The sequence below is a fragment of the Branchiostoma belcheri genome, unplaced genomic scaffold (genome assembly GCF_001625305.1).
Source record: "Branchiostoma belcheri isolate BF01 breed outbred unplaced genomic scaffold, Haploidv18h27 scaffold47, whole genome shotgun sequence".
In the NCBI taxonomy this organism is placed as follows: domain Eukaryota; kingdom Metazoa; phylum Chordata; class Leptocardii; order Amphioxiformes; family Branchiostomatidae; genus Branchiostoma; species Branchiostoma belcheri.
Genome location: NW_017804098.1, coordinates 2,451,236 through 2,478,531, shown reverse-complemented (window position 1 = coordinate 2,478,531; position 27,296 = coordinate 2,451,236). Strand labels below are relative to the sequence as shown.

General features: G+C 39.9%; 1 protein-coding gene across 1 annotated transcript; it reads left to right on the top strand.

Moving 5' to 3' along the window:
- Positions 1-3,086: 3,086 nt before the first annotated feature.
- Positions 3,087-19,314, top strand: LOC109479267 (carcinoembryonic antigen-related cell adhesion molecule 2-like). The gene is made up of 10 exons (XM_019781223.1): positions 3,087-3,263; positions 3,669-3,855; positions 8,762-9,049; positions 11,733-12,005; positions 12,368-12,470; positions 13,066-13,187; positions 15,973-16,035; positions 16,276-16,479; positions 16,969-17,027; positions 18,407-19,314. Exons 1-10 carry the CDS (start codon positions 3,246-3,248, stop codon positions 18,695-18,697), a joined length of 1,608 nt encoding a protein of 535 aa, XP_019636782.1. The 5' UTR covers positions 3,087-3,245; the 3' UTR covers positions 18,698-19,314.
- The last annotated feature ends 7,982 nt before the right edge of the window (positions 19,315-27,296 follow it).

Below are 27,296 nucleotides of genomic sequence, written 5' to 3'. Positions count from 1 at the left end.
ACATCAAGACCATAGCATGTTCAGGACAAAAGATACAAACACCGGAAGTTCTGCTGCAGTACCAAGGTCATCCACCAGGAGGCCCATATTTGACCTTTGACGTTTGTCTTCCTAAGACTTACCAACATACCAAATATCATCATAATCCATAAAGGCGTTCTGAAGTTATGCTGACCACAAAGTTGCGGAAACACAGACAGACAGACACACAGACATACATACATACATACATACATACATACAGACAGACACGACCAAAAACAATACCTCCATTTTTCATGGAGGTAAAAACTGCGCCCGACGAATGCATGTGTTCCACGAAATCTAGTAAGTTGTATCTATCATTACTAGGGCTGCGTACCTAAACGTAACATCAGGTACAGGTACAGGTACTGGTACAGAGGTTTAGGTACAGGTCCGGACCTGTACCTGTACCTGAACAATTTGACAAATTAACACGTGTTCTTCACTTTTTCAATCATGACACAGAAACAATAATAAAGTGTTGGAGGGAAGGGAAAATGACTGACCTCTGACCTGATTTGAGTTTGTTGACCAATCACAACCCTGGATCAGCCACACTCTCGCGATGTCTCGTGAGACTGAGGATCTCAAATCAATCGACGGTGTTTACGTCTTTTCCAGTGCTAATTTTTCGTCTTTGTGGTAGGATTTACCTATCTTTAGTCATATACATGGTGTAAACTAGCTATTTCGGTATATACTCGTTACGTCATGATCCGGTATTTTGGACCTGTACCGAAACGATTTTTACGGTATTGGACCGGTACAGTGTACCGGTCCGCAGCCCTAATCATTACCATAGTGTCGTCACAAACTTTGATTTGATTTATAAACATTGTAACAATACAATACACGTGGGACAAAGGCAGCAAATAGAAACAAATACAGGGCAAATAAAGTGCCTTTCCCAAGGGCACAGGATCGGTGGCATGTCAGGACCTCGAACCCGGGACCTCTTGGTTCCGAGTCGAGCACTCTGCCGTTACGCCATACGGTGGTCTAAAACGGCCTCAAAAATCCCCACTCGTAGCTAATTAATATTAATGAAAATAAGATGTCAATCGCACTTGTCACCATTGGCAACTGTCCATGATTGGTTGACACTTTTGTGGGCCGGCTCTAGGAATGTTTACCTTGCTGTTTGCCCCCTGCGAATTTCTCCCGCCAACTGTTCTATTCATATGCGCACTTCTCCTGATCCCCAATTGTTCTAATTTCACACATTCTAACAATACATAGCGTGGGTACAAGCTATAATCATTTTCTGGCCTGGTACATACAAACACAGAACAATATCGTTTCTAACTCTCTGTGTAACTCAGTTGCGATCAAAACGTAAAATTACTCAGATAGTGGCGGCCACTAGGTTTACCCTTGACCGGCAAAGATCGGGCAAGAATTCGAAGAACGCCGATAAGCCAAAATCCTCGATGAGACATAACGTTAGACTACATGTTACTAAAAAGCCGCCCTTATACCCTTTTCTACAAAATATGAAATAAACCCTGTACTTTAAAAGTGATCTTGTTGTTTGAAAATATAGCCATTGATACAAAGTAACAAACGTTACATGAGAAGTGCTATTTTGTAACACTGCCGACGTCGATCTTTCCACTCTCCGTTGTTGTTTTGATTTTGTCAGCGCCATCTTGGTTTCCCTATTTTTGTAAGTTAGCGCATGAACCGTCAGTGTTTCTTGAACGCAACACGTTTAGATCTTATTATCTTAGACATCCCGGCGAGTTAACACTTCTTCAATCTGTAGTTATCTCTTTATTTCCTCTAGACGTTGTTTCCGAGATCGGCAACACTTCGGCAGAACCAAGGACGAAACATGAGAAGTTTCGGCTAGCCGATAATGCCGCAACAAGTTCCTACACAATCAGGCTCAAGTTGGCTTACACCACTGCTTGTATTTACAACAATATACATGGAATGTATTTAGCCATGCACATTGTATTTATGTACAATACAGGTCTAGAATGAATTTCTAAACAATTATTTGTAGTATGAGCGTTTATTTAACTTCAAGAGGTGAGAGTAGGCGTAAAGCCCAAGCCGCGTCTTTATCTCAGAAACTGTAAAACTGGTTGACGAAGGAGGTTAAATATTTTTATTTTTAAACCTCCTCGCCTTGGCTGGACAGAACAAAAACAGGGAAAAGTGTGTACTAGTACCTCGTTCGCAGATTTGAAAATCCCGGGCAATTATCACGCTTGGGGAGCTCAGCGAATACAATAGCCGCTTGGGCAACGGATTTGAATATGTTTGTTTTTTGAACAAAAGGGCGCTAAAAATGCCCTCTCTTCTCCTCATTATAACTCCAAAACATTTCAACAATCCCATGTGGAAAGTGTACATTTCATATTTTAAGAAATATCTGAAGTTTGTCAAAATAGAATTTGATCAAACCAAGACGACCGGAAAGTTTACAACGCCGCCGCCATTTTGTATTTTGGAATTTCTCCTACGTTCTCGCCGAAAGGGAATATGGGAGAAAATGTACCAAAAATTTTGAAAAATAAGTTAAAATCTACTGGACAGCCAAAACCTGAGAACGTAGCGAAATTTCCAAAGGCAGATCTTTAGATAATGCCTTTAGGTGTTGTTTTACGCACAAATATAAAAAATGCGTTTTGAAGGTAAAAGGTCAACGACCGAAAATGACATTTGCACATGGGCCGCGTTAGCTTGTCACTTCTTTATAATTACCTACTTTCATAACCAACATATCGATTTTGTAGGTTCCTATTTTAGTTTTTCTGTAGGATTTCCCGGTCGTGAGTTTTTTTGTGAAATATTCGGGCCCGCTGCTGGGTGTTATGTAGGCATGCCGGCCAGACACTTAGTGGGCGGGGCCTATTCACATAGCAACGGGGATTTTTGCATAGTGACCAGACCACACGACCACACCGTCTGTGGTCCTGTGGCATAACGGCAAATTTGGTGTTTTCAGTGCATTTCATTGGCCATACAGCATCAGTCATGATGACCCATGGAAATAAATGAACCAAGATAAGGCTCATGTACATTTTGTTCAGCCGGGTGATCACCTTTGATATGTGTTTATTTTATCTATTACAGAAGCGCTAGGCACTGGTGTAGGACTGAAGGTGCCGAAAACCGTGAATGGTATCAAGGACGAGCGGGTGACCTTACCGGCGACCTACGATAGTACTGAGACAGTCATATCCATCACCTGGTCCAAGGTGGTGGGAGGAATGGGCGGAGAGAGAAAGGTAAGATCTTTCACCAAATGTCACCAATAAACAATTATGTCAGTAAGGATAATAAATGTTAAAATAAAGATTTAAACTGATGCACACGACTTACTAACTTCAAGGTAAAAGCGTAGAAGCTTCCAGACGGGTAAAGTCTATGTCTGATCTCCGTGTTCTGATGACGTTGTTTGCGTTTTGTTATGAGTTATCTCGGAACGGGTACTGTAATAATATCAAAGTTACGCTTGAGAACGTGTTTTATGAAATGTTCTTGCATATTCTCTGATTATTTTTAAGATCTTCTCTAATAAATTAAGTGGTATTAGAAAAGAGACGATTACAATTGATGCAATGTGCTTAACAATTAATTTTCTTCTCAAAGGTATGAAAGATAAGTTTAATTGTTTGCCTTCCTTCTCTCAGATGGTCTACATCTACTCTCCCAACCTGGAATACTCCCATGGCCCTTTGTTTCGTCGCGCACAGCTTGTCGGGAAGGCTTCCCTGGAAATCAACGAGACCAAACTGGAAGATGAGGGTCTTTACGTCATCACCGTTGTACTAAACATAGTCGGACAGGAGGAAAAATATGTCCGGCTTAATGTAATGGGTAAGTGAATAACCGTAAAGGTTTCATGTTTTGTGCTACTCTTAAAAATTCGAATTCCATGATGGTCATAGTTACATGCTAAGAGCACATTATATTTGATGCAAACTGCATATTGCATATTATACACGAACCTACACGTATATACTCCAAGAAATGCTACAAAACTATACTACGCTTCTATGTTAAAATTACTGTTGTTTCTTAAGCTGCCATAGATCAATAAAATGGCATCCGTCCAGAGGTTTGTAATATTTTTCACATCAAACAGCTTTAAATACCTCTTTAGAATACAACGGCGCACGCCACATCATTTATACAAGAAAGGAAGCTGCATACTTGTAATGGGCCACACAGTATGTGTCAAAAGTAAGTAGAGCGAAACGGAGAAAAATGTATATAGAAAATTGCGGGCCGTCGTGCATAATGCGGCGTGTATTTTTGCAAGAATCAAATGACATTAAAACGCGATCCACACGCCAAGGTTCGCAAGGTGTATCTATGCGATAGGGAGACTTTTAGACTAACTTACCAAAGTAGTTCTTTGGAAGAAAGGAGTGTGTCAGACTAACAGCCACTTAAGCTGGAGTCACATTTCCAACGGGGCTGCGCGGCATGTTCCCGGGGTAGGCGCCGGCCGGCGTCATGAAGCCGTGCGTGCGCCGATTGCCAGGGTCAAAATTAAATGTTCCTTTACGGCTCCCTGTCGGGGCACGGTTGTGATCCGGCCGGCGCCAAGGCAGCTTCTATTTAACATTCACAAACTTTTGGTCCCTTTTACGGCCGTTCGAAATCATCCATTTACATCCCGCAAATCCGCCGCGCGGGCCCCTTTTGTGAATTGTGACCTAGGCTTAAGCCAGATCATGTCTACATTATAGATTGTCGGTGAATATTTCAGGTAAAAATTCAGGTAGATGGATTTACCCTTACGTAGCTATACTAAATTACTGTTCCGATTAATTATGATTTATATTCCATTATCATCGAAAAGTTGCTTTATACAATTACATTTCACCCATTTCACCCGTTAAATGGATTCAATTTTGGGCCATATAACATGCAATTTGGTATGAAGGTAGAGTGGAAAAATACCCCAGACTTTATTTTCATTTTTTGGATACAGGCTTAAAAAAATTTTTGTGTGTGCCATTTTATGACAAAATCTGTACATTTGGGTACTGGAGACCTAGTATTACACCCAAATCATCTGAGATTTGGTATGGGTATGCTTTATATATCTACCAACAATAATCCGTTATACATTTTGGCATGTACCCCTTTAAAATTGTATAATTTGGGACTTTTGGACTGTTTTCAGGCCAAAATGCACTGTATAGTGTGGGTGCGTGACTAATAAGAATGGAATTCGGACTGTGACCATATTTGGGCATGATTACAGGCCCCAAATATGGGCATGCATGTATATATTGGCATAGAGACTGGGGCAGGTGTCTCTGATTAGAGATGTGGTTCCTGGATTGGCTGTTCACTAATTGCTTTATTTGCTAAAAGAACACCTGTGCATACTTATAGGGGGAACAATTACCTTGTTTTTTTAGAAGTAATGACTAGGAAATAGAGTGCCTTGGTTTGTATTCAATGGATACATAGCCTACATTATTGTATATCTTGCAATCTTTAAACCATATTTGATTATTGGAATTTACATGTACTGTAAGCTACTTTAAATCCTATAGATAGGCAAGGGTTTAGAGATACAGAGAAACTGTATCTCTAAACATAGCTCAATTGGTAAACAGCCAGACATAACAACTTACAAAGTGTAAGGTAGGGGTTAAAGTCCAGGGGTGTTTTTTCACTTAATTTTTTTTTATTTAATAGTTGATTATGTGGTGAAGTCATATTGTTTTTCCTCATGTTTCTTCTCCTTCCTCTTCTCCTTCTCCTGACATTTCTTTAAATTGATTCAAGTCCTTCATTTTTGGACCAAATAACATGAAATTTGGCATGAAGGTACAGTGGGCAAATACCTCTAGAACTTTCTTTCATTTTCTTGATACTTGCTTTTAGAACGGTTTTATTTGGACTTTTATTTGGCGTGTTATAGGTAATGTGCTATAGCTTTGTGTGTTGCCAAGATTGGAGTGTGAAAATTTTAAAATCTTTAAACCAAATGAGCTGCTTTCCTCTATTCGTCTTGCTGATTGGCTGTTGAGATCTAATTGGGTTAACTGTATTAACAGCTGCACATAGCCATACCATATTGCCAGTATTGAACTGCACGTAAAGTTTAACTGTTATCATAATAGTATTGAACTGCATTCAAGTGTTTTTGTGTAGGCATGTATGGCCGTGTTTATGTGAAGTCACCCAAGGCGCTTTACATGTGGTTTACCCCAAAGCCGGTTTCAAGTGGCTCCATCTGAACGCTCCAATCCTATTGAAAGCGCCTCGATCCCAAGCCACTTCTAGAGGTGGTTTCGAATCGGTTTTCCCGCATCGCGATTTGCGTCTGAACGCAATGTGATTTCAATGTGACTTCACTTGGTCATGGATTACGGGGTGATATTTCTTTTATTTATATGCAATACCAAATTTTACGTGTCAGCAACTTAAAGAGTAGTAATGGTCAAATAATGTGTCCGTTCTAGGACGAGGTTCGCCGCCTCTGGCGGGACTACGTCGGCATTCGGCCGAGATACGCTGGGAGGGGGGCACCATCAAGCAGGTCGTTGACCTCTGACAATAATGACACGCTACCGCTATCGTGATCGGGCACGTTTTAAAAGGAATGTATGGCACGTGGACCAGATGTGATGAATGTGAATTACCCGAATCGCGGTTTGGGTGACTTCACATAAACACGGCCTAAAACTTTCCTGCTCAAGCATTGGAATGCCGGGCATAAACGCCTTTTTATCTTGAAAATCAACAGTTAGCATTATGCAAATAAATCCTAACCAATAATGTAGGGGGAGCTATCCAACTGTTGCATTCTTAGTTATATTTCACTTCATACTATATTTATATCAATATACATTGTAAAGCATTGTTTTCCATTGTATTTCTCCTTCTTTCCCTGCCGTGTTGTGAAATGTGGTGAAGCCATGCTGAATTTGCTCCAAAGCAAATATCGGCCTTTCTAATCATTATTGCTATGTCAATAATAAAGTCAACATTTAACTTTTTTCTGGTTTTGCCCATTTTAATTTTTTTTCGGGGGATTCAAGCGTTTGTATTCAATACTTATTTCTAAGGACTGTTAGTAAAGTAAAATTTTAACTTTTTTCTTTTTCAAATATTATCTGTTGAAGTTTTTGCAGACATGACAATGGCACCACTAGGAGATCCCATCATTGGGGACACTTTTTAAAATTCAATTTTATATTTTATGATCAAGTCAATATTTTGAATGAAAAGGTTTTCGGCCTAGACCATAAAGTACCATGGTGTCTCTGGACAGCCGATTCTTGAAAAGGGACTTTTTTAAAATTAAATATTAGAATAGGAGGTAATTATAAAAGTACATATTATGTGCAGAAGTAATTTTAGACTGATCCAAAACATAAGATAGAGCTCATTGGAAGAGTCATAACTCCATGTTATAACATCCATATTTGGCACACATGACCTACTTTCTCATCAGGTGGGAGTAGTTTCTCCTTGCTGATTGGCTGCTGAGATGATGTGATCAAACTTAGTATAATCAAACAGATACAGGGTTGTATGGAAAGGTAATCTCCAAGCACATACAGGGTGGTGTGGATTGCATGGGGAATGGGGAGGAAGAATGGGTGAAATGAGCTGTATTTGCTCTTGAGCAAATGTTGGCCTTTCTAATTGATATTAATTTCTTATGCAGCTAAAATGAACTCTCCTGGGTTCTATCTGATCAACGGCAGATATTCTTTATATGTATCAATCTTATAACGCGGCAAAAGGCAAAATGAATATGTAAGAAGCGTTTTTACCACGAGATGTTACCGCTGAGACCTGTAAAAAAAGATGGAAATAATTAATCGACTTTTAGATCGCAGACATTTAATACAGTAAACAGGTCACAAAAAACACAGGAGAAATACAGTTGCTATCATATCGTAAAGCTGAAATCTGTTGTTTAGATGTTTTAGTGGTTGAAGACCTACAACTTGGGTGCAATACTTTGATGTACATGTAGAGTTATATGCTAGGCGTAGGTTTTAGCTATGATAAAGTATATTTTGATTAGTAAGAGATCCATTAAAAAGTATTCATTTGCTAATGAAAACGTTTAATGGAGATGCTAATGAAAAATTTTAATGAACATACTAACTACAACACAGGCCACAACGAGATATAAAACATATATCTATCATCTCCTTATCAATTACATACGCCAGGTCCTGATTTTTATAATTTATGTATACCCATGTTCACTCTCACATACTTCTCAGGAGGCTTGAGATCCACTAGCAGCTTACTTTGGCAAAGGTGCATGATAAAGTCCTGTGAAATTATTTACCAAAACGTGTGAAAATGCTTGTTGAGCTTTCAGATAACACATGGTCCGATAAGGTGTAGAAGCGACCTCTACCTGCTTTCGAGCAAACTACCACAATGTTCTAGATTAAATTGGCATATTTTCTCGAGCAAACTGTCATGTTTCTGCCTCCTTGTTGGCATAACGACCGCATATATACATGCCCCTCCTGTATCTTCTCTATGTCTAAAGAAGTCTATAGTATATCTGGCGTTCTTGGCCCGGCAGAAAACGTATTTGAAAAAATTCGTGATGCTGGTGTCTGCGTAATGTATTTTGATATGATGGCCATGTGATAGCTTTGACCTTGCCATGTGACTTTAAACTTGGCCCCATATGGATCACGTCTTTTTGTTCATTTATCTCGTTTAATGTAAAAAAAAAAACTGCTCATATTATACTTGTCTTATTTCTATTTCCCGTCAGTACGCCCGACAGTTTTAGTTGGGCCTGAAGACCCGTACATTGTTCGCTGGGACACGTCCGTCAGTTTGACCTGCACAGTTGTCAATGCCAAACCTAACATCACTTCCTTACGCTGGGAGAAAAACGGCGTTTCCCTGACAACACCCGGTAAGAAGTACGGCGGAGGGACCGCCATGTTACCTACACTCAACATCCATGACGTCAGCAAAATGGATGCCGGGACATACACTTGCGTGGTAGATCACGTGACCGACACCGTGAAAGCTGGATTGATGCTACAAATTCTTTGTAAGTAAAAATGATTTTTTCGATGATTATGGTGTCAATGGCATTAGTGTATCGATCAAAACTATGACTTTGAATCCACGTATAATAGTGTCCTTTGTTGTGTCACTTGTGTGTCGAAAATGATTTTACCTGCCAGTGTTTGACTTTACCGGTAGGTGGCGCTGCAACAAGAACTTTGGGATCGTAACTATGACAATGAAATATGCCAACCTGATGAAAATATTAATTTTTATCTCACATTTTGTTTTGGGTGTTTACTTGTTTATTTGAATTTACCACGAGTACAAATATACAAGTGGAAGGGAGGACAAAATAGTACAATACACAGTCCCAAACACTACAATATAAATACAGATTACAATTTGGATACAAACTTACCACAACTGAGGAGCAACTTAGGAGGTGGGCAGAACACTTCAGTGAGCTGTTAAACCGACCTGCTCCGGACGCACCACCGGATATTCCACCAGCGGAGGCAGACCTGCCTATCAACTGTGAGAAGACCACTAAGGCAGAGATCAGGCAAGCAATCAAGTCCCTCAAGAACTGGAAGGCAGCAGGACCAGACGAGGTACCGGCAGAAGCCATCAAGGCTGACACGGAGACAGCGGTCAGCACGCTGCACAGCCTCTTCAACAAGATCTGGGAAGAGGAACGAGTGCCAGCGGAGTGAAAAGAGGGTATCCTCATCAAGCTTCCGAAGAAAGGTGACTTGGGGGACTGTAGCAGCTTTCAGCTTGTTCCATATAGTGACCAATCGGGGTGTGTAGGAAGAGCTGAAGGCTGATGTCCTAACTCTAATTGGAGTAAGCATCTGCGATCTAGAGTTTCTTGAAGGTCTTGATTAATAGCAGATGATACCTGAGAAATCAAATATGGCTACTTGACACCTCGGTGACCCTTAACCCTTCTTCTGTTGTTGGCTTTATTACCTTCGTCAGAAGGTTATAAGTTTAGGTACATCATACATAGGGATTGCTGATTTTTTTAATCGGCTATAAGGTTCCGGGTCGGAGTTTAATTCTGACCAGAGTCTAAGTAAGTGCGCAGTAAATCGCCGGAAACGTGACTTTGTATGGTATGTTTTGGCCGCGATATCCCTGAAATCGTAATATCTGTGTACATATCTTTGTATTTTCTGAAAAGCCTGTTAGTTGTAGCCTTTATAGGTGGCGTAATGTTGGTGGTCCAGCTAAGACTTCCTGGTATTCGTCCGCGCGGATGGTTATGTGGCCTTTTCGCCTGACCGCCGGGATGGTACGTTCTATATGCGTTCTGGGTGTGTTCGGGCCATCGAAGATAGCGATAAACTTATCGCATCGATTTTAATTAAATTCAAATTTTGGAAACATTAGGTTCTGAGCTTCTTCGAGTACTAAGCCGTTACCCTGGGAAAATTCGTTTTTTCCATGCAGCCATGGTTAAAAATGACGAAAAAAATGACCCCTTTTTTCAAAATGTACTTTGATGTGCCTCATTTACCCCTAAATAAATTGGGCGCAGAAAATATCAATCAAGTGTATTGATAAGCGGACGGCACCCCTTTCCACCAAAAGAGTGAAAAATTCCGACCCGCGTTTAGTACAGAAATGACAGCCCGTCGGGCTGAGGGTGTCAAATTGCTCGAAATACGGAGAGAAACTCCGGTCCGAGACCATAACTTGGGGTGTGATGCATGTATCTTTATGATATTTCGTTGAGGTTGGAAAAAAGAAGGTCAAGGTAAATTTTGGATACTCTAGCGGTTTTGCTCCTACTGCAGCGGGGTACATGGTATTATATCTCGTGCTATGGACAGCAAAATAGCTGCTTTTTAAAGCTGTTATGGTCATTTTTATGGCGGAATGTGACTAGACGGGATGACGTTTGATGTTGTGGATGTTTTTATACATTTTTTGTAGGTAGCTTTTTGTGTAGAAAAGAAGGTTAAGTTCGAATTTGGGCCATTCTAGTGGCTTTCTAAAGTATTGCAGCGGCACTTTTAATTTTGACATTTAGCTAGCTTAGCATGTGGATCAAGGTACTTGAACAGATGTAAGCAACAGATGCTGACTTCTGTCTTGTGACATATGTTCCAAGTGCGAGCATTAACAGTGGACCACGGCTTAACGTCCTGTCCCCAAGGACTGTGACTCTTTCCAGTAGCGCGCAAGTCAATGAAACCACCAACATAAAAACTCCACAGCACTTCAAACCCTAAAAGATACACCCAGTAGTGACGACAGTGACAAGCATTGTGACTATGTCGGAAAATTTCTGTACTTGTGTAAAGATAGCCGGCGGGGGGGGGGTATGCAACAGATGTTGACTTCTGTCTAGGGACATATGTTCCCAATGGGAGTATAAACAGTAAACCAGCTTAACCTCCTGTGGTAAGGACTGCAACTCTTTAGCATGCAAGTCAATGAAACCACCAACATGAAAACTCCACAGCACTCAAAAATACACCCAGGAGTGACGATAATGACGAGAAGCATCGTGACTTTGTCAAAAAAATGTCCGCAGTCGTGTAACGTATTTTTCTGTACTCCGACTTATGTATCACACACATCCTTCAGTTCACATACCAGCAAAATAAAAGTAAAACTATATAAAAGTTACAGTGACACATCTCTGACAAACTTATACATGGCGAAGGTATGAAGTCATCGACATCTTGTTTGCATCTTATTTGTATTCCCAGATCCAGCGACCATCCTGAATATATCCAAATCTGCCACGGTGGACTTAAGTGGTTCTATCAAGGTCAAGTGTTTCGCGGAAGGCAATCCTGAACCGGAAGTGACGTGGTCTAGGGCTGGTACGACATCCCTTCCCGGCATTCAACTGAGAGAGAACGGTGCCAATGTCTTATCTCTGTCCAACCTACAGAAGAACGATAGTGGAGAATATACATGCACAGTCACTAACGGTCTGGGCGTAGCGCAGTCAAAGTCAACTAGGATTACAGTTAAAGGTAAAAACAGTACAATTAGGAAGTGCTTTATAATTACAAGCAGCTGAACTGATGCGTGTAATTATAATAAAGGAGGCAAAAAATTTTCTTTTTTGGGGGGGAAGGGGGTAAGTAATCCAACAGTTTGATTTTTCCTCCGGATCCAGTAGATCGGGACATATGGTCAATGATCTGACCACTTTGCATCTGAACGTTGTGGCACTCTCCTGTAAAAGCAAAATCTTCGTTTATTGCATATTTAAAAAATCCATAATTTACACAAGGAACTTGGCTATAAAAATACCCTGTGTTATTAAAAAAACATAAATTTAAGCATTGATATATGGCTAGTTCATATGTTGAATATTTTTGTATATGCACAGATTCCGGAGAAGACAGGTTGAGCCGGATAGCCGTCATTGCTGGCGCAAGCGTAGGGACGATCTGGTTTGTCACGTGTGTGGTCATCGCCATCATTTTCATCAGGTTCGTCGAATTGTGACTTTGTCCTCAGTATGGAACGAGGAAACATCAAGCCTAAAAGATGCTTTTGTTCAAAGCTTTCATGACATTGACAATATGTTATATCACGGTGGTCAAATTTGGGCCAAAATGTCCCAACCTTCTATCGAAACGAATCACGTTAGATCTTAGGTAATTCGTAAATCCACCTTCTCTCAAATATAAGCCGGATAGTACATCTATGCCGTCATTTTGTAGTGGTCATGTAGCATGTAACGTCTACTGCCGTCTACTGCACCCACGTCTACTGCCGTCTACTGCCGTCTACTGCCGTCGACGTGGGTGACCTTGAAGATCGAAATTCATGACATGCGTGCAAATATGGTATTTCAATCGCAACAAACACATATTCGATCTATCGTGCTTGTTGTAATTGAAAACATTTAAACACAATCGCTAGATGTCACCTTTTTGAGTAATCTCTAGGAAATATCAGCTTTTCGTTCTCTACAGCGAGTTTGACTGCTCAATCTCAAGCTTAAGCTTCTTCGCATGCAATGTTGTTATGGGCAATGTGTAACTCTTTCTCTAACGCGAGTTTCTAACTTTCTGCAAGAAGGAAAAGAACAAGACAAGAGCGTGAAAAGTACGCCTTTTATTACGGCATGGGTTCCCGGATGTTACGTGACGATGAAGAACAGGAATCAGCAAGAAGTCCACGAAGAGGGGACATGGAAAAAGGTACAGACATTAGCTTACCACTATTTTTTTTACTGAATCATGCATACATGACTATAAAGTGTATTACGATCATGATTATTCGCTCTGAATCCCCATATGAATACTGAGTGTGTGGATATAAGCGAGAGAAAAAATAACGTTTGATATATTTTTATCAGATGGCAACCTATGAAATAAGACTAAACTTTAACTGCCAGCACTACAATTAATTGGGACTTAACCCAAATTTTCAGTTGACTCCGTCAACCTTGTTAACGGAATGGACCCGTCTACTCTTAGACCTTGACGTCAGAGACACGTGGCTGTAGTAGCGGGTCATACGTGCCAGATAACTTGTGTCGCCCCCGTCTCTGTTCAGGGTAGGTCTGTGAGCTCTCATGTAGAGGTTATCCAAGACAAAAAGGTTATCCTATACAAACTCACAGAGGATACTACCCTCTCACCACAACTTTAAATCCCCAACAAATTGTGGATTTACTGGATATGCGCCTGACTTGTACCTACTTTGTTTACGATGGCAATTTTACCAACAAGTTCATGAAGCGGCGATGGGGTCCCCTGTGCCCCCATTGTTTGCAACCTCTATTTAGAACATCTTTAACGAGTAGCGATCGACACTGCCTCAGCCCACTCTTGTACAGATGTTACGCCAGTGGACAGTCTAGATACTGACATAAAGTTCACTTTCGAATCTGAAAAATTGGCTTAAAAAAAAGCTGGCATTTTGGCGCGCTATCATAGTGACATGTTATACATCTTACATATGCCGCCCTGCATCTGCTCGGAGATAACTTAATACATATGCCACTCTACATCAACTTGGACCAAACGCTGCACATAGACATGAATAGGCTAGGGAGATGTAGAGAAAATCATTTTGATTGAAAGAAAGACTTTTGTCTTTAATGACGTGTCTTATGGAGACAAAGTAAAAGTGTGGTGGAGGAAATTTCACAGGTGGCAGAAAGTTATTTTATCTTTATTTCAGGCATCACTCGCCCATATAAAGGCGCCATCCAAGCCCGACTATGCGACCAACTATACATAGCGGTTCCCCTTCCCACCTCCCCTCCGCACGAAATGGTCAGGTCCGGGCAGGACGAAAGAAGCAATGATTGAAGCATAAAAGCATAGTGATTCCTGTCTCAAAATAAAACGTATTGACATTTCTGAGTAAGAACAATTAGTTTTGAAATGTTGCAGAGCTACACCAAATGCATGGTGCTAGGGAGCAGACCAAAAATTTCAAAGAAACCCGTACTTACCTTGTACGCCGATGGGAGTCTGATCCAGCAGGTTACAGAAATGAAACTTCTTGGAGGAGTGCTTGATGACATGCTCACATGGGACCTTCACATAAAGCACATCATTAAGAAAATGGCCTGCTCCTTGGGAGTAATCAGAAAGAACGTGTCCTACCTGGACAGGTCGCTGTTGAAACTCCTGACAGAATCACTCACATTGACTCACCTCACCTCACCTCTGCACATCCGTATGGTCTTCCACTTCTCAAAGGAACATTACTGCACTACAAACGCTACAAAATAAAGCAGGGCGACTGATTCTGAAATGTGATCGCCGTACCAGGGTGAATCAGATTCACGAGGAACTGTCCTGGCAGACCGTGGAGGAGAGACTTAACATCAATAACATGTGCACTTTCAAAAAAATCATGTCTTCCAAACAACCAGCCATACTCTACAATCAACTGTGCCCGGTATCACATCAACACACATACAGAACCAGATATGCTACTCGGAACACCTTCAAACTAGACAAACCAAAAACAAACAGCACTAAAAAGCCTTCACATACAGAACTACTGCAGCATGGAACTCTCTACCACATGGGCTGCAAACAGTGGCATCACATGAGAAGTTCAAACAAGACCTACTAAAACACATGAGGGACACGAATAAGTAGAGCACATGCGATGTTACACACTTGTTTTATTTTAAATACTATGTAATGTAAATGTATATGTAATTGTACGTGATGTATTGTTATGTATGTATTGTTATGTATGTTCCCTCTCCTGGAAGAATAGCTGCCACCTTCGGGTGGGCAGCTAAAGGAGAGTTTTACCTCAATAAACCTCAATAAACCTCAGCTATAAAAGCAACTACATACAGGATAAAGCTCTTCGCCGTCAGGGCCAGGCAGGGCCCCCTCTGCAGGAAATGGTCAGGTCAAGGAAAACGAACGAACGACGCAATGCGCGCAGGTGCCAAAATGCAAAAAACAAGTCCCTCCCTTTGCTGGACACACTCACTGTCACACAAGAAGATTAAAGTTTAGTCTTTGTTTCATAATGAATTGTACCAACACAAATGAACTTTCATGCTAAGATATGGCAACCTGCTAAACTATTGATTCATTACAACGCATTTCTGTATCTGTATCTGTATAGCCGGTATAACCGCCCTTCGGCGTAACACACCAGCTTTGCAGGCACGCGGCAGCTGGCTACATTACACCGAACGACTTGTTACACTTAACCCTTGAACATCTAACTCTAAACATTGTTTAAAGCTATATACTGATGCATGCAGCTTTTGCATGCAGTTTCAGGAATTTTTGTTTGGAGGCGCTTGAGCACCGTTTTTTCTTTTACCTGATAACAGCCAGAGTCTCCATGCATGATATACGTTGTATTGAATGTTGAATGTCAAATTATTTTTGATTGTCTCAACATCGTTGATTGTTATTTATGTAAGGAATAAATGCAGTGACGCAAAATATTTCATATAATATACATGAAGCTAATTTCCATTGCTATTTTCAGGTGCATGTCAAGAGGTGGACTATTCTACAATAGACCGGCTCAAGAGGAAAGCAGGAGAACGTGGTGAATTTAGAATCTTGTGCTGTGCGGTTTAATTACTTCTAAACTAGCTACTAAAACACTGAGACCTTTGAACGACGTTTGCTGTTTATATACTTAGTAGCATATACAGATGACCTTCTGTGGTTAAAAACAACATTCTTTAGTCGTTTGTGTCGTTAAATGTTGTTCTTTATAAATAGAGTTTTATTTTCCTTCTACCTTTCTGATGTGGAGAAATCAATTTCGATCTCCTTATGTTAGGTAATAAGAAATTTGCCAGAGTTCTCTACAATTACGCGCCCCAAGACAGTGATGAGCTAAAACTGGAGGCCAATGACGTCATAGAGGTCATCAAAGGTGAAAATGGTGGTTGGTGGTTTGGATATCTCAAAGGGAAGGTCGGACTTTTCCCTTCCAACTACGTGGAGCTTGTGTCAACCCCTCCAGTACACAGACCGCATCATGGTACGTTACCAAGTGTACAGGGCGGCAACAATCACAAACAGTCGCTAGAATGATGGGCCAGTCAAAAACGTCGTACAATGTTTGGAAAAAGCCATTCTATACATGTATCCTGTAAATTTAGCTGTTTCGATACGGACACAAGTTCACACAACTACATGTGCTGAATGATAACAAGACCTTATTTGTTGAGGACACCAAAGTGGTCAATACTAGCAATGCCAATAAATTCTTTGTTATAGTAGTATATTCCTATAATCTATACGAAACGTACAAATTCAAGGAAAGAAAGGACTGAATTCATCGATTTACTTGTTTTTACTCCCAAATAAATTAATTATTCTTCCCCGTAATATACAGAACAACTCAGGACTAACCCCTGTCAAACGGAACTCTTGTTTCGCAATTCTAAAATACTGTGCTGATATTTGAAAACACATGTATCACATGATGTTAAAGGTCTCTTACACTTATGGCATACTCATATTTCAGTTGCAAGAAGGAGTGACAGAGAAGAACTAGAACGTAATGTGCAGCAGACGTTAGCACAGGTAGGTGATTTCCCAAGAGAGCACCACATTCAGACAACATTCAAGATCAAAACAACACCATCACGTAACCTTAGGAGATTGAAAACGACCAGCAAATGTACCAGGAACTATGTGGCTCCAGGACGACTGTATGTGCAAGATGTCGGTTAGCTTGATGAATGAATCCCCTCTACTATATGCTATACGTTATTAGCTCTTTAAATGTACTGTGAGCAACCATTTTTGACAACAATCAATCACTGTTTTGAGATTACGGGACCTTCAATTTCACCCTCATTGTCTGCGTCTGACGTGTTATGAATATTCTGTCTCTCCACCCATGTGCTCTCAACCTATTCTTTCCCCAAAATCGTACCCACCAACCCTCGGACACAAACCCTCGGAGCACCCACTCAAAACAACACGTACTGAATCTAAAGTCAAACAAATTCACTTGGTATATACAACAGCGAAGCCAACCTACTGTGATCATTGGCATGTTGACCATATCTTTGACACATGTTACTTTGTCATGTAGTCTCACTTAAATATTTACGTCCCTACATTTTCATGCAATGGACATATTGTTTCATTTTCCTCCTTGTCTTCGGATTTTCCAACCGATGCAATTTAACAGTTTCGTCAGTCTCGCCCCTTCAGCCACACAAAAACCTCATTTCTAACCATTTGGCGAGATGGGGTTGATGAAGCAGATATTGAGCTTAGCGGACACAATTTGACAGGGGTCTTTTTTACGAGGTTCTCGGCACATTACCCTCCACCGCGGAGCCAGGGTGTCGGTGAACAGAATTAGAATTAATTTCATCCGCACCAGGCACACACATAAAGGCTCGATGATTGAGACTTACCCTGATGAAAGAAGGCGTTTTTGCACATAAAATCACAGAGGGCTTTGGCTGTGCTAAATGAGAAAATTAAACTTTAACAAGGGGAAGGGAACTGAGATATCATATGGCACATTAAGGTAGTCACGAGGGTTGCAGCAGTACATTTTACTCGGACTGTTCTTTAATGAGGTCGGGGTTAACATCTTGCTACTGGCGATTTTCGTAAACCTCATCGTAATGAGGTGTAACCTACGGTTGGTTATCATGGTAGTATCTTCAATTCTGAGATGAACTGCTTGCGGTCAAATATATTTTTATCGACAATGTATTGTTTTTACGAAATTTACAATAGAAATCTGCAATAGTTTCGAAAACCGGATGGTATGTATTTACAAAAATGACTGTGTCTAAAAGTGTCCAGCCGCAGTAGTGTCTAGATTAGATGATGATATTACGTAATCCAATCGGTTCTTCGATTTAAGTTGACAATATTACGCTTTGCATCAGTTTGAAGATTGATTTTCTAATTTTGGGAGTCTTACTGACTTTCAGTTTGACGAAGTATGTTCGGCCAAAAAAATCCCAGAACCCCGACGACGTGAGAGAGCCTCAGCCTCGCCTGGTCCTGTCATGTACCAGTCACGTGATACTCGGGATGACGTCACTCTGGAGATGAAGTCAAGAGGTTTCCATGGGAACGAGGTTAAACTGTGCCAAGTGCATCACGGGAAGGAAGATGACGCTGATGATGACGTTGAGGAATACAAAACTGTGTCTGTGTCTGAACGAATCCGCCAGATGGAGCGAAAAGGGTTGAATTACGGGAAACAATCTCAACTTTGACTGTCTCCGACCTGTTCGTTTAGCCCCGGTATGCCAATAACATCGACTGCTTCTGTTGAATCGTGTATCCAAGATGTTTTAGTATGACGTCCTTAGAAACGAACTGGACCTTCGACAAATATGGTAGTTTCATGAATGTCTACTTGACCGTTTTCACCTGACGTTATAGCCGGCTGGATGTGACATTTCTAGACATGTGTAAATGGTCGAATGTTAACACTGAAAATCACGTATTGTGCAGCTAATACCCTTTGCCAAATAGGAAAATAATCCATACAAACTGCGGGTGGTGGCAACACACATCTGGATGATGCAAATGGACAAAAACTATATTTGTCACGTTGTAAAACTGGACGTAAGTAGCAATTCGTAACGTTAGCTACATGTATTTTGATATTTTGATATTTTGACTGTGAGAGATTGCTGGCAAAAGATAAGATAATGATTGAATGATTCCGATATCAAAAAAGAAACTCTAGATACATATAATCATATCAGGTTTAGAATAAATATTTGATAGCTAATATAGGAAACCACAACTCCTTTTTGAACCCATTGACTGTAGTCTCCAATTCTATAGTGTCGTCAAGTCATGAAGTTATAATTCAATCTGTTGCCCTCGGATGTTCATGTACGTGTTCCTAATCCTTTAGACCAACAATACTGCAACATTATATAAATATGTATAAATATTTATGAATAAATATATATGAATATATTATACACTCGTCATCCATTTTCCTCGCTGTATGTATGCGATAAATGTTGAAACAGAAAACACACATTACTGTGTATTTTGTAACCTGACGTGTATATGATCAACATTTTTAGATATCACACATGTTGTATATCATACATTTAGGCGAATCTTAAAGTTTAAATGCTTGAAATATCTTGTGATAGACAATCACATATTGTTTATTTAGCAGTCGTATTTCCCGGGGTTCTTAATCCTAATATCATGTAAACTGAAAAACTGATTATGGAAATTGAATTGTCACAGATATTGAAAACATATTACTTGTAGATATTTTCATACACATGTTTATTTTGATAGTGTAATAGCGACAAACCAACTTAATGGCAGATGGACATCTCGTGTAACGTTGGGAAAAGAGGTGCATGAAATAAATCTCATTAGAAAATAAATACTGCCTGGAAGGGTTCAACGATAATCAAAATTCCCATCAATAAAAAGACGCATCTATTTCTTACTACATAATCCCTTGTCCTAGAGGTGATCTTTCCGTCTTGAGTTGCCTGCTCAGAAGACACTGGAAGATACATATCTACGAGGAACACTGTAAGCCGATCTGAAAATTTCATCCGCTATCGTCACTATCTAGTTGGACTTTAAAGCTAACCCCTATTTGTTAACTTTGTAGGCTTAGCTACAAATTGCCGATGATAATTCATCTATTTGCAATATTGCTATCATACTGTAATGATATTATCCCCAACATAACGAACTCTTATATGTATGTAAATTTCACAAGAAACACAAAATAACTTCGATAACATTAAGATAATTCATTCTGAAATGTCGACACATATTTTTTTTAATTCCTCATCAACATTACCAAGAAATAAGGACCATCAACTTATTTAATTATGTCCTTTTGTTTATTAAATAAAAACATGCCTAGCCATCTGCAAAACTACGTTGTTTACCCTGAATAATAATAATAAGCTATCCTACCGCCAGATTGCAGTTTTACGGGCTGCTGGCTGTCTGGTAATGACGTGTCAACAGACAGGGCCTGACGGACTAGGACTGATGCTGATGGTGACTGCAAATGGGCGGACACGGATACTGCACTATCTTAATAGGGAAATAAATTTGGTGATACCATGCCAGGATGTACCGATATTTTGTATTATATTGCACTCCTGTCCTACATGACCACGGGCATGACTGTCCCTACAATGCTGAAATATCCAACATGAAAAAATAAACTTTTCTAGTATCCACACTATAGCAGACAACATCTGCTTTAGTTGTTTATGTGTTACCAACAGTCGTCTAATAGTACTCTGAGGCTAATATATATATATATAAGCGTAGAAGGCAGAGTGGTTATTGCATGTGATAACTAGAGTTCCCCGATCTCATACCTTCGCCAAATGATGTTAATCTTTATGACTGACAATTTGTAGATTATACCCCCTGATCGTGTAAATACGATCCTCAGTTTCATGAATATCAATTTATCATATTCTCAAGCAAACGACAATCTTATATTAACAAACAATGCCATTCTAGCATTTCCGCATACATTATGCAAGTGAGGTCCTGATTTGAATACATTATGTTTAATGATGTTCACCTTCACTGAACTTTCAAATACCACAAGTATGAAATTCCAGGCATTAATTATGCAAATTAAGTCTTCATTTATATAATTAATATCTGCCTGTGTTTCTCTCAATTACCAATGTCACAAGCTTCAATAATCCTATCATGTAATGCACCTGATTTATAGAATTTCTCGAAAAGTTATGCAAGTTACATCCATATTTTCGTAATTGTCACATAATTATATCAAGCATAACGTAAGCTACCTACATACCAAAAATTACGACGATCCGTCGAGCGATTCTTGAGTTATCCTCTTTTGAATATTTTCAAACAGATAGCCCTGCAGTTCCAGAGCAAGACGCTAGGGGGCCCAAACTCACGTCACTTCTTCCCAGCAAAAGAGCTATCTACCATCTAAATTTCGTCATCCTAGCATGTCTGTAGATCATATCAAAACCGGAGGTCTCATCAAGACCTACCCACCTACCAATTATATCAAGACAATCCATTTAAGCCTTCTCAAGTTATCGTGTCCACAGACACAAACATACACGAACACGAGACATTTACATCCCTTTGAGTAGAACGTTTAATAAAACATCTACAGATGTAGGTCAGTTGTGTGTCAGTGGGCAGGAATCCACCGTCAGATTGACATGGAGATTTAATATGAGGATAGCGTGTTTGAGACGAGGAACTGACGTATAACTACCCAGGTTAAAGTGCACTTTAAGGCCCAAAGGCAAAGGCAGGTGAAAACATCGTTTGTACATAATAATTACTGAAAAAGCATATATTGCAAGTTATTATAAGTTATTACACGTTGCTTGATAAAGCCACTTACTTGTGTCCTTTTGCTCTAACAGGTCGTTGTGAGAGGCAATAGTATGGGTCAGATGTCATGTATAATGGCTCTTATGGGTGAGATTCGGTATTAAATGATAAATGTGTTAGCAAATCTAATTTCGCGGATGTTATTTTCAATGTACCCGAAGGGAACTACAAATCATGCTTAAAAATGATCCGTCGCATGTACATGTGCATCAGGTCTACTGAGTTGCTACTAAGTGGTACAGGATTCAATTCGTTTGGCATTCGCTTTGTTTCATTCAAAGCTTGTAAACTGACACCATCACACCCCTCCATTTCTAGTGGTACCATCCTAATTAGGTGACATAACCTTGGTGCTGGAATGTTGGCTGCCGTGCCGGAACAAATGGTTCCCTCCCACAACACTGCCCCATCTGCACGCATAGCGTTAAATTAACTTCTCCGGCTCGTTCAGCCTGAACTATGTGAACGTGTGCTAGTAAAACATAAAACATGAAATGCCGTTATGAAACAAGGCAATGTCACTTTCAACTGAGCACGTCCGCAATCCGCTGATAAGGGCTTTTGTGGGTTGTGTTTCCATCTTCGTTTGACCTTTACCAAGTTTAATGGGACTATATCAGCGTTATCATTAGCCTCTCGACAGATGGTATCTAGTGTGAATATATTTCCTAATTTCCAGCCTTTAGGTCGTCACATGAAAATATGGTGATACACTGAGGTAAAAATACCGTTTTCTATTCAGAATCACTTCATACACACTATATAAAATAAATACACACTATACATTCAATGAAGCTTAATCCATCGTGCCTGGTGTCTTAATTGTCATATGTCAAGGGTAAAAAAATCGTTACGTTATTAGATGTAACACATGTGTGTAACATATTTTGATAAATACACTGCCGCACATTTCAAAAAGGACACATCATTCAACAAGCAAATCTGCCGTTATGACCAAATTCGTCTTACTGGAGACATCATTGCAATAGAAATGTCCAGATTCTGTAGCAAATAAGACCGTCACGATTCTGTTGAACGAATAACTCTGTTCTGCCGAGCAATCTCAATAAAGACCTAATACCCACCGACTCACTTATACAGAAATGTTTACGACTGAGAAGAATGCGTAAAAATGCTACCGTAATTTGCTTTTTATCGATCTTACATGATTACGTTGATGGTACTAATTAACATCAGTGTCGGAGTACCTCTTTGGAATGTGTTAGTAGATTTTTTCTGACTGTCTTGTCATAAACAATAAGAAAAAGGATACAGATAACAATTTATACTATACGTGCTCTAAATATAATAGCAATAGTTAATAATTGACAATTGTGCTAATTTGCTTGCTGATATTCCAACACCACCACGTTCACCTGTTCAACATGTGGCAGAGTCTGCCATTCACGGATAGGCCTGTTCAGCCACTAGAGACGGTGCCAGATCCCTCCAGTGCCAAGCCCATCGTCTACTCAGACGGAAGGAGGCCGATGATTCTAGAAACTATTCCATTTCTATTTTTGTATTATTTCTCCTTGGTAAAGTATCTGGTATTCATTAAATTACCAGGATGTTTTATGTTTCTTAGGAAACTTCCAAGAAGTAAATCGTTAAACTATGGGGGTGGTGCCACAATGCATATTCAGCATTGCCTGGAGTAATGTTTTACTTTACTGTCGCTGTGATTCCGAATTCCAGGCCAGATGCTATCAGCAGTGATTCTGTTTGACGGCCCTGTTTTATTGGTGGTTGGAGGCAGGGGGGAGACTGCTGTTCAAAACCCAGTCTCAGAGACGTTGACAACACATTTTATTGCCTTCGATTTCTGGTTGGGTCTTCTTGCCCTTGGACAGCCCGTTTATTGTCCAAGAAATATAGGACCTTAAATGAATTCATACAAGCTGCCTGCACTCGATCTATGTGGCCCGATAGCTCAAGAAACAAACTGCTATGAAATTCTTGTCGTACCATTACAATATGTTCCGATAATCCAGCCTTGTGATTTCTCTGGATAAATGATAGCACGTCATCGTCATCATCAATGGTACATTGGGTGTAGTCATAAGGCCACAGCAAGTAAATTGTATGGACAACATCCTCCGCAGACTCCAAATCTAATGCAACAGGCCGAAAAAGAAATAAGGCGGGATAAAACATTCTCAAATTTTGAGAACAACATATGTTGTGATAAGTTTACTGACAACTATTACAGCATCCGTATGTCACTGAAACAACTTTGAAAAACAAGTTTCCAATCATTGTGAACTATATGTATGATCAAATATCAATGGTTTTGATTTAGTATACAGATATACACAGCCACCACCACATATAACAGGAATTAAATACTTCACTGCATCAAAATAAAAGACAAAATAGTAAATCAGAGCCGTGTCTTGTCTTGTCTCCTCTTTTCATATCTATCTGCCATCCCTGTTCTAGCATGGCAACAGGCATCTTTGAGGATGTTTGGCATGTTGACCACTGTCAGACGGCAACAAAATTCCAAAATCAAAATCAACGTGCAACGTCATCCATAGAAATTACTTGCTGTGGCCTAATGAAATTAGTTCCCATGGAGCCGGGAGAATATGTTAACAAAAAACTTCGGAAACAATTAAGGCCATTTTCGCTGTTGGTAATTTGGACAAAACGAGAAAACGTGACCACTACATATTGTGCGGACTGCTATTAATATATGGACCGTTCTATATGTTTCATGAGGATGAATATTTTTTTCACAACGGCTGTATTTCCTTACTTACAATCCAATGCACATAGTGGTAACTCATGACCATTAAATACCAAGGAATTGTCATAAATCAAAATAAGCCAGATATTATGGGATTGATCCCTTTTTAATTGGACTGTCTACAATGACATAAACTACAAACTAGCGTGATTATGACGCCTCTAATGTTTCAAATTTCGGCTCAAACAAGCTAATTCAAAAGACATGGACACGAGTAACTTTGTCATAAATGTTATATGATAAAAATGAAGAAAAAAGTTTCATTAACATATCATCTAATAACCACAACTAAACCATTCCACCTATGATTTCTTTCCTGTTGATTTCTATGACGCTCAGGCTACATTTCCTTGGTCCCCAGTCAGTCCCCACAGTTTCTAGTGGCGAAATAAATCAAATGAAACAAAGCCAGGGCTTCGTCCAGTCAATCGAATTTGACCAAGATTAATTGGCGAAGCGGATTCGCGCTTAATGCATTCGATTATCCCCCTAATGCCTGATAAATACCAAATGTAGATAGAGATAATATGGGAAATATGCCCCCCGGTGGAATTGTAGACGGAAGTAGAAATATTTTAGGTCCTATCAGATAAGACCACTGCAAGCGACAATCACAGGGAAAAGGCTTTGATCGATATGTCGTAATTAAAGAATGCTTGGTTGAAATCATCTCCTTGGATACAATGTGTAGATATTGTTAGAAATATTAGATATTTGCACATTTCACATACGTTTAAATATTGAAACATATCATGTTCGCTGCATGTTCGCATTTTAATGATGAAAGGTCCCAGAAATCAATGTAGAAGATAATTTCTATGGATGTGCCTGAAACAATTGCCTCCCAAAACCCTACTAAATGTCGTACTATCCCTTATGCAGATAAAGTGAGTCTAGATTTTAGTTATCAAATAAAGAAAACTAGAAAGGTAACATTTGCAAAGCAAATGCATAATGTTTGCCTTCGCATATGGTCTGCTCTGTTAATTCTCACTCAAATACATTTTCATATATATGGTCAGACAGGAGTATAAATCCCTCCTACTATAAAATTGCTACATTATGTAACCCAATACCAGTTACCATGGTGAGAGACGTCAACAAAGCAGGTCATCGGCCAGGTCAGAGGTCAGTGGTTGGAACGGAAATTTTTGGTGGAAACGTAGTAAAAACAATATGTTTTCCTTCGGGAAACATTATATGAGCGTGATGCAATAATTCACTTTTAGATCAACCCTGATAATGACCAAGGGAATCATAAAACATATCAGATTAGATTATCCTGCTAGAGGCACGACGTGATTCAAATCAGCAGACATGACATGTGATAAAAAAAACTGCTCCCCACACCGTAACAATTCGACGGAAATCTCATTGAAACGGAGATATTGCATTGAGAGATGAAATAACAATGGGGTCGTTTCTTTTCTTTTCTCTTGTCAGTTCATAATTAAGTCTCAGCTCTCGCTGGCAATCCCAGGCTAGGGCTGATACCATTGAGTACAGAAATATCTTGCTATCTGGACGCCATTAAAACACTGCGGAATAATTTTCTGTTTTAATTGGGCTGATGATAGTGGTCAGACCCAGATGTAGATTAACCACATTTAAAGCATTTTTCTATCCCACATTTAACTGGATTCATGGAACGTAGCGAATATTAACGTCTCCTGCATACTCTTACTGGTGAGATATTATACAAACTGACCAAGGCCAGCGCGTTTCACACATTAAATTAACTTGTGCGTACTGAAGGTAATTTAGAGATAATGACCAGTCAGTGGTGTGAGATAACCCCAGTGTCATGGTATTCTGCAGTGATGTGGTAAATTTACGCTTGTGGAGGTCATATGATTGTTCTGTACGTTCGGAATATCTAATAAATTAATCACTGTGCCTCTTAATTGACGTTGGGAATTAGCTTGATGAACCTTGCTTCGCTACAATTGATCCTCTAGAGCTGAATTTACTGAAGTCATATTACTGAACAAATAAATAGATAGAGGAGCTATTGAAGAGCTGATGCATTAGTTCGCTGATTATTCTGAACATAGCATGTATTAGTGGTCACTCATAACCATAATTTCATTCTCATACAACCCTAGTGGCCTACCAGTTTTATAGACCACAATCCAAGTGACGAGTAACGTTCATTATGACCATTTATCACGTGGAGTCACATGATTTCTTTTATTTGCTCTGCCTTCTTCCCAAATGTACTCTCGATATCTGGGATCACGTATCCTCTGTAAATTTACGACGGGATCAGTACTTCATATTTTCAATCATCAGTTAATAATTCGTTGGTAGGAATCCTTTATGGTCATTCATCACGATGCATGTGACGTTAAAATGATGGTCATTCACCGCTGCAGGGTTTCCTTCCCATCGACTTCCGCTGGGATGTAGATATGAATCGTGTGTATCGATGTATGAGATAGCGGCATCGTACAACCAGTAATCCCCAGGGAGGATAAGTGTGTCCCACTTTCAGTCCGGATGGGAGCCTGTGTCAAGGAAGCGGCGCTAATGGCCAAAGTCGCATGACTGCATCAGTCTGTATCACAGATCCCCATTGCGGGTTTACACACCAAAGGGCAGCCGGCAAAACCACCTGAATGCCATGACGTGACTGGATGTTAATGTCTGTGCCTTATTCTTAACAGTACCGGGCACGCATCTCGCCTAACCTATAGAAATATCCTTTTCTATAC